We start from the raw sequence: 9333 nt of genomic DNA, 5'->3' as shown, positions 1-9333 counted from the left end.
GATTTTGAGAATTTTGGTTATTTGGCGCATTTAAATTCTCCATTCTCATAGTGTATTTCCTCCTTGGTTTGTGTTCGTTGGTTATGGCTACTTTACCACTCCATAATAACATACAACAATTTTTTTTCGAAAAAGTAGAAAATGAATGAACAACCAGAAATAAAAACAATTTTAATAAAAAAACATTAGCACTGTCCCACTGGGCGTGCCAATTTGTTTACCGTGAAAATTGGTAAACAACCGCTGATCTTCCAAATTACTAAAGTTGGTTACTTACAGGATCGATCAGATTGATCATAGGACATGTGCTAATTGTTTTAAAGTAAATTCTAGTAAATATGAACACTTCGATAGTCTCTGTAGTAATGATGATTAAAACTCAGACAGTAAAAGACTAATATGAATTAAAGAGAAAGATTGTAAAAGAAATGATGATAACTAAACGACAAAGGAAAATGTTTGAAATAAAGAAGTCTTAAGACTGTTTGATATGAAGAAGTACTTCTGGAAAAGTAAAGATAAATTGTATTGCTTCAAAATAACTGACAATGGTGTAAACAAATGCACATTTCTTAATTTACGGTTCCTCTTCACACGGGTACTTGGTAAATTTTATAGACTTTGTACACACTTTGATACACACTGATGCTAACACTAAGACCCTCTATTTATACTCAATCGAAATAACCATTTCTGACGGTCCTTCAGTCACGTCGAGACACATGGCACTTTGCATGGATGTAGCTGCTCATTATGCTCCACATGTACTTTCAGCAGTTTCAGATAAGAACAAAGTTCCCTCCTTTATTTGAATTTTGAATTTCCAGTCGAAACTGTCTTCAAATATTTGAAGAAATATTTCTAAGTCTTGACTGCACACTGTCCCTTCTCACCCAGGGACTTTCAAATGGATCTCCTTAATACCAAGCCCGGTCGAAAACATCTTCATTGGTCAAAAACATCTTTATTTGGGATTTGCATTTTGGTAATTCTAAAATGGGCGTCGAAATTATGAGTTAACACTATGCTAAGAGCTCAAATCAATGGATTTAAGCTAAAAGACAATGAATCTCTTTTCGGTGCTTGGGAAAGATATAAGGGCATGATGCGACTCTGTCCATACCATGGACTTGAAGAGTGGCTGATTATCCATACTTTCTCTAATGGTCTATTTTATAACACCAAGATGAATTTAAGCGTTGCCGCTGGCGGTGCTCTAATGGAAAAACCTTATGACGAAGCCTATGAACTCATATAGAACATGACTCAAAATCATTTCTAATGGTGAGGAGAACGTATGCTGTAGAGAAACCAATTACGAAAAACGGAATGTATGAAGACAATGGCATAGACCACGTCAATGCTAAAGTGGATTCGCTTACTCAAAAGATTGAAAGCTTAGCCATAACACTAGCAGCTACCGTAGTTGCTATAACAACAAACTGTGAATTATGTGGAACCACTGGGCACACTAATGCTGATTGTCAGTTACTGGCTGGCGTACCCACCGATCAAGTGAGCTATGCCTAAGGAAACCCATATTCAAACACTTACAATCCTGGTTGGAGGAACCATTTGAACTTTTCCTATAAAAGTAACAATGCTTTGTTTCCACCAAACCCAACACTTGCTATTCCACCTGGCTATCATAAAGGAGCCCCTGTTGCTCCATAAGCATCTAGAAAGTCAAATTTGGAGATCATGGTGGAAAATTTCATAAATACCCAAGCTCAACAAAATAAATAATTTGCAAAACAAAACGCTCATACACGTTAACTACTGAAATAATTATAAAATAAGTTTGATGCTATGGCTACCCATAACAAGATGTTAGAAACCCATATCTCCCAAGTAGCCCAATAACAAGCCGCAATAGCAACCCTAGCTGGAGCATTCCCTAGTTAACCTCATCCAAACCCAAAAGGCCACGCTAACGCTATCACACTTCGGAGTGGGACAGAACTAGATGAACCAACTGACCCTAGAATTCAAAATCTAGCCACATATCAAAATTCTGGAAAAGGATCTGAGAAAGTACGAACCGACCAAGGACGGAAAGAAAGACGAAAGCGGAGAGGCAATGGATAAAGAAACACCTTATGTGCCTCCGCAACCATACAAACCACCTATACCCTATCCCCAAAGGCTTGCCAAATCCAAAAATGAAGGACAATTCAAGAAATTCGTGGAACTTATGAAGCAACTAAACATAACTATACCACTCACAGAAGCCATTACTCAAATGCCTTCATATGCTAAATTCCTTAAAGAAATTATATCCAACAAGAAAAATCTTGAGGATGAAGAAACTATTATGCTTACTGTAGAATGCAATGCTATCATTCAAAACAACATGCCTCATAAACTAAAAGACCCTGGTAGTTTTTCCATACCATGCGTAATCGGAAAATTTATCATAGGCAAAGCTTTATGTGATTTAGGAGCTAGTGTTAGTTTAATGCCCTTGTCCACATGCAAAAAACTCAATTTGGGAGAATTAAGACCAACAAAGATGTCTCTACAACTAGTTGACCGTTCCGTTAAATTTCCCATAAGTATGCTAGAGAACGTTCTCGTTCGAATAGGACAATTCTATATTCCTACCGACTTTGTGATAATGGATATAAAGGAGGATTTCAACATCCCTATTATTCTAGGAAGACCCTTTTTATCCACAGTCATAACCATCATAGATGATAAGAAAGGAAGGCTAACATTCGAAGTCGGAGAAGAAAAAGTTGAATTTCTCTTAGCTAAATTTCTACAAGAACCAGCTATAGACAAATCATGTTGTCTCTTAGACTTCATAGACGAATGTGTGAAAGAAATGGAGAAGGAACCAATTAGGTATATTGAAGTACTGAAAATTCCAACACCTCCTCTATTTGAAGATGATAATCAACATGAGCCATATGTGGATAACAGTCTGAGAGAGTGTCTAGCACTAACCCCAAATCCAATACCATGCCCTAAGAAACCTTCATTAGAACTTAAAACACTACCAAAAGATCTAAGGCATGAAGTCCTGGACACCGGGCTTGAAAGGCCAGTTATAGTCAACAGTGATTTAGGACAGATAGAAACCGAAAAATTACTCCATGTCTTAAGAAAATATCCAACAGCTCTAGGCTATACCATATCCAACTTAAAAGGAATAAGCCCCTCTATATGTATGCATCAAATTATGCTAAAGGAGGACTGTAAAACCTGCAGAGAGCATCAGAGAAGAGTAAACCCCATGTTGAGTGATGTAGTCAAAAAGGAGGTACAAAGGCTATTAGAAGCATGAATCATATACCCGATATATGACAATAACTGGGTTAGCCCGATACATGTCATTTCGAAGAAAGGAGGTGTTACCGTTGTTAGTAATGAGAAGGGAAAATCCATTGCTAAAAGAACTCAAATTGGATGGAAAATATGCATAGACTATAGGAAACTAAATAAAGCCACTCGTAAAGACCACTTTCCATTACCTTTCATTGATCAAATGCTTGAACGATTGGCTAAGCATTCTCACTTTTGCTATTTAGATGGATACTCAGGATTTTTTCAAATTCCTATCCATCCTGATGACCAAGAAAATACTACTTTCACATGCCCTTATGGTACATTTTCCTATCGAAGAATGCCATTTGGACTGTGCAATGCCCCTGCGACATTTCAGAGATGCATGATGTCGATCTTTGTTGATTTTGTAGACGACATGGTGGAAGTATTTATGGATGACTTCTCTGTTTGTGGGAAAAGCTTTGAAGGATATCTTTCGAACCTAGAAATGGTACTTGAGAGATGCATTCAGGTAAATCTCGTGTTAAATTGGGAAAATGTCATTTCATGGTCTGGCAAGGAATTGTACTTGGGCATGTCATATTAAATCGAGGGATTGATGTGGATAAAGTGAAAATCAAAATTATAGAACATCTTCAACCTCCGAAAACCGTTAGAGAAATTCGTAGTTTCTTAGGACACGCCGGTTTCTACCGATGATTTATTAAGGATTTCTCTAAGATAACAGAACCACTAGCGTGCTTATTAATGAAAGACCTTGAGTTCATATTCGCGAAAAGTGCTTACAAGCATTTGAACATCTAAAAACTGCCTTTATTACAGCACCCACTATGAAACCACCTGATTGGAGTAAGCCATTCGAGATAATGTGTGACGCTAGTGATTATGCTGTTGGCGCAGTCTTAGGACAAAGAGAAGATAAAAATCTCCATGCTATTTATTACGTAAGTAGAACCTTAGACGACGCATAGATAAACTAAGCCACCATAGAAAAATACCTATTGGTTGTTGTGTTCACCTTAGATAAGTTTCGTTCCTACTTAGTGAGAGCAAAGATAATTGTCTATACCGACCATGTTGCAATTAGGTACCTGTTAAATAAGAAGGACGCTAAGCCAAGGCTTTTAAGATGGATCCCACTCTTACAAGAATTCGATCTAGAGATCAAAGATAAGAAAGGCATCGAGAACGTAGTAGAAGATCACCTATCTAGGATTGAGGATCTAAAACCCGAACGAGTGCCCATTAATGATGATTTCCCCTATGATAGACTTGAAGCCCAATTAGAAGTAGAAAGTGAAACGATCAAAAGATCTTTAATGTATAATGATGCGGAAACCAATGAAGTTATTGAATCTATATGCACCAAGACCACATTGCCATGGTATGCTGACTTTGTCAACTACCTAGCCGCTAAAGTGCTTCAACCAGACTTAACATACCAACAAAAGAAGAAATGTTTTCATGGTCTTAAACACTATTATTGGGACGAACCACTGCTTTTTAAAAGGGGAGCCAATGGTATTTTCTGTCGATGTGTCTCTGAATCAGAAGTAGGTGACATCATATCCCACTACCACTCTGCATCCTATGGAGGGCACGCAAGCACCTCAAAGACTTATGCAAAAAATCCTACAAATTGGCCTCTTTTGGCCTAATCTATGGAAAGATGTCCACATCGCGATCAAAAATTGCAACCGGTGCCAACACACTGGCAACATCTCTAGATGCGATGAGATGCCACCGAAAGGTGTCTTAGAGTTAGAAGTCTTTGATGTCTTGGGTATAGATTTCATGGGTCCTTTCCCATCTTCTTTTGGTAATAAATACATACTCATTATTGTTGATTACATATCAAAATGGATCGAGGCAGTAGCCTCTCCCACTAACGATGCACGAGTAATGATTAAGCTTTTCAAAAATCAAATCTTTCCTAGATTCGGTGTACCAAGACTCGTGATCAGTGAAGGAGGCTCTCATTTCATTTCCAAAATCTTCGAGAGATTGTTGTTGAAATATGGAGTCTTACACCGGGTAGCAACGCCATATCACCCTCAAACAAGTGGGCAAGTTGAAGTATCCAATAGAGAGATAAAACAAATTTTGGAGAACACCGTTGCAACCTCTAGGAAAGATTGGTCTGCCAAACTTCATGGAGCTCTGTGGGCTTATATGACAGCTTACAAAACCCCGATAGGAACAACACCATTCAAGCTGCTTTATGGTAAATCATGTCACCTGCCTGTCGAACTCGAGCATAAAGCTTATTGGGCCATTAAGAACCTTAACATGAACTACACAATAGCAGGCGAGAAACGAATTTTGGATATCCATGAACTAGAAGAACTTAGACTCGATGCCTACGGGAATGCCCGCATTTATAAGGAGAGAACCAAATAGTGGCATGACAAACAAATTACAAGGCGAGAGTTCAAGGAGGGTGACATAGTCCTTCTCTTTAATTCTCGATTCAAACTATTCTCAGGAAAACTTCGCTCTAGATGGTCAAGCCCTTTTGAGGTCACAAGAGCTTTCCAGAGTGAAGTTGTAGAAATAAGAGGTAAAACCAATGAACCATTCATTATAAATGGGCAGCGACTAAAGCACTACCACAATGTGGAAAATAAGGATTTTAGCATAAGCTATAAACTAGAAGAGCTACCCGCTCTTTCAAAAGGTTAGCACCATTTAAATCCATGTCAAGCTCCCGACATTAAACGAAGCGCTTCATGGAAGGCAATCCACGCCCTTCAACCCCTTTCTTTTTTTTGTTTTTTTTTTGTTTTCATTTTTAATTTTATCCCATGTTTGTTTTTAGTTTTTTCATTTTCTAATATTATTATTACTACCTATTCTAATACTAACATGCGGTACTATCATACCCTAAATTTTGCCCCGCCTAAAGGCATTTATTTATATTTCAAGCTTTGTATTTATCAATTTGCATCCACTCATGGACATAAATTATTCCATTTTTTTAAATTTTATTTCACTAACATTTATTTAATTTTGATTAGAATTTTTTTTATTTACCAATTCACATAAAAAAACATTACCTTCATTCATAAGCATTCATATTCATAAATCATTCCATTTTCTAATTTCATTTTAATGGCATTTATTTATTTACCAATTCACATAAAAAAAACATGATATTCATTCATAAGCATTCATATTCATAAATCATTCCATTTTTTAATTTCATTTTAATGACATTTATTTAATTTTCATTAGATTTTTTTTTTCTCTTTACCAATTCACATAAAAAAAATGTCATTCATACATTTTGTTTTTTCATACATTGTTCTATTACATGTCCATAATTTGTATTTGTCTTGCGTCATTTTGAATGCTTGTTAGCATGGACGTTTAGAGATTTTGTTTCATGACTTTTATTTAAGGTTTAACTTTGATTTAATTATTATGGTTATGTCTTTATATTGCATGTCAAAATATATACCATCTGGTTTTGTTTGTGTTAATTCTTATTTACTAAGTTTTAGCAAAACATTTTATTTCAAAATAGAAGTAGTAGTAATAGCAGTTAAAATTTGTTTTACAATTTTAAATTAAGACAATTTTTTTTAAAAAAAATGCTAATTATTTGATTTGGAATTAAACAATTTTTTTGCCACATTTATAATTAGATTTTCTATTTTAAACTTCAAAAATAAGTTTTATTTTATTCTTCTTTTTCTTTCTACATCATAAAAACAAAATAATTAAAAAAAAGAGAGTCTTTAGTTACAAGTTCATTTTTCATCTTACAGAAACTAAAACCAACTTAACAAAGAAACATTTCAAAACATATCAAAGTTTACAACATGTTTACTTTTGCAGTAACCCAAAATAACACAAAATGACTATCTTTACATCTTCTGCTGCATCTGCTTTTCTGAGCAGAAAACCCATTTTGTCCTATACAAGCAGTGATGACAGAGCACACAGTTAATATTTTTTTTAGTTACATAACTTGAATCAAAGTCAAATGCAGGAAAAGTAAGAGCAGAGTATCACTAGTTTGAGAATTTGGCAGAACTTGATCAGGATAATATAGTTTGAATCAATTCAAAAATCATATTTTATAAATCACAAGGCCATAATCTGAACCGATAAACATCAATATAAAAGCAAGCTCTGTTAAGCATTATAGGGAACACAATTTTTTTGAAATTAATATAGATCAGAATCAAAAAAGAAAAAAAACTAACCACAACATTCACACCACAGAGAACAAAAAAAAACCAATAGCTATCACAACAAGAGCATCAAAAATCATCATGAACAAATAACTTAGCCACCCAAAGAATGCACACTGAACAACAACACAAACCGTAAAAAAAATCACAAAAAAAAAAGAGAGAAAGTAAGGTAACAACACTTAGAAGCAGAAGAAGACGTATAGAAGAACAGAAAAAAGGAGAAGGGATTTACCTCAAGGAATCGTCGTTCCAATAACTTTCGGATTGGGAACGACAACTTTCGAATTGGTAATAAGTCGCTCTTACCTTGCATTTTGTTATAAATTTCCTTTTGAAATATGATTCCATGTTGCTAGCCATGTTTGATTGTGTGAAACTTGAGTCGACTGAAGGATTTTTGTTAGGTTAGGGTTCGTTTTGGGTGTTCCGATCTGATTCGTGTATCATTTCTTTTTTGTGATTTCATGGTTATATTTGTGATGAAGGACACATTTTGGAGAGGGTTTGTGTAGATAATTTTGTGTTTTGATTTTGTTTTGCAAAATTCGTGAGGAATTTTTGTTTTTGTTTTTCATGGAGTTGTGTTTGGAAACGTGAAACAGAGAGAGGAAGATGAATACTGCTATGTGTTCATTACTCCACTTTATTTTGTTTTTATTTTTTTAATTTATTTCCTTTTTTAAGAAAAAACAAGTGTCTAGTTTTGATTGGTCAAGGTTTATTTTGAATTAGTCAATTTTTCTTCATTCATTTTTATTATTTTCTATTTGGTTGTTATTTTTTTAAGGTTATCTTTTTTAAATATAGCATGTCATGTGTTGCAATATAATAGGGAGATTGTTAAAATTCAAAAAAAAAAAGAAAAGAAAAGAAAAGAAAAGAAGGAAATAAATTACGTTGCTCTCATCTCTCAATGACATATTTCTATTCATTATTATTTATTATTTTAGAAAAAATTACCATGCCACTTGTTTCAATATGATTGATTTGTTATTAAATATTTAAAAAATAGAAATAGTTGATTCATGTTTGCAAGTGGGGCGCCTCCCACTACTGCATTTTTCATTTTTTTTTATATTTATTATTATTAATTTTATAACTATTATTTATTATTCTTATTATGATTATTTATTACTATTATTATTTGTTATTATTATTATGATTATGATTATTTTTTTCTCTTAATTAATTTAATCATTTAAATTAGCAATTAATTATTTCATTAAATGATTATTTGGTTAGTTGATTAGAGTTTGTTTAATTGTCCTTTTGATTAGTAAGTAGATTGTTTGATTTAGTCTTTTAATTAGGTATTATCTCTCCCATGTTCATGTTTGCACCACTGTTTATTTTCTTTTATTTTTGTTGATTGTTTAGTTGCTTTATTTTATTATCCATTATTTCTCAAGTGACAAATGTATCTCTATCCTTTGTTTGTAATTTGTTTATTTATTTATTTTCTTTATTTCTCTTAGCTAGATAATTTAAATATAAAAAAAATATATAAAATCAATCTTTCAAATAAGAACAAATACTTGATCAAAATCAAATAAGTTTTCAAAATCTCACAATTTTCCATCAATCATTTTCATCACTTCAAACCATTCTCAATTCAAATCAATTCAAATAATTTTTTAAAACTAAATTGGAAGAAAAGGATTACCCTGGATGGAATATCCAGTCGTAACCCCGAATATTAGGCCCAAGTTGTAAGAGCTTGTAAGCCTTATGTATTCGTCTTCCCTCTAAAAACACTTGTAAATATTCAAACCATTTTCATAAATAAAAATTGGATGAAAAAGATTATCTGGGTGAAAGGTCCAGACGTACTCTCGAGTAT

The 9333-nt window shown here is 33.8% G+C and overlaps 1 protein-coding gene and 1 long non-coding RNA gene across 2 annotated transcripts; one reads left to right on the top strand and one right to left on the bottom strand.

Annotated features, from left to right (window-relative positions):
• Nucleotides 1–2080: 2080 nt before the first annotated feature.
• Nucleotides 2081–3289, top strand: LOC127081288 (uncharacterized). Its single transcript, XM_051021560.1, has one exon. The coding sequence runs from the start codon at nucleotides 2081–2083 to the stop codon at nucleotides 3287–3289; it is 1209 nt and encodes a 402-aa protein (XP_050877517.1).
• Nucleotides 3290–7065: 3776 nt separating this feature from the next.
• On the bottom strand, nucleotides 7066–8120 carry LOC127082356 (uncharacterized). The gene is made up of 2 exons (XR_007788171.1): nucleotides 7726–8120; nucleotides 7066–7209 (listed from the first exon to the last, which is right to left on the bottom strand). It is a non-coding gene; the product is annotated as an uncharacterized LOC127082356 (long non-coding RNA).
• Between the last annotated feature and the right edge of the window lie 1213 nt (nucleotides 8121–9333).

Source organism: Lathyrus oleraceus, chromosome 5, assembly GCF_024323335.1.
Source record: "Lathyrus oleraceus cultivar Zhongwan6 chromosome 5, CAAS_Psat_ZW6_1.0, whole genome shotgun sequence".
Classification (NCBI taxonomy): domain Eukaryota; kingdom Viridiplantae; phylum Streptophyta; class Magnoliopsida; order Fabales; family Fabaceae; genus Lathyrus; species Lathyrus oleraceus.
Note: the sequence above shows the minus strand (reverse complement) of the source record. Positions and strands in the feature narration are given on the sequence as shown.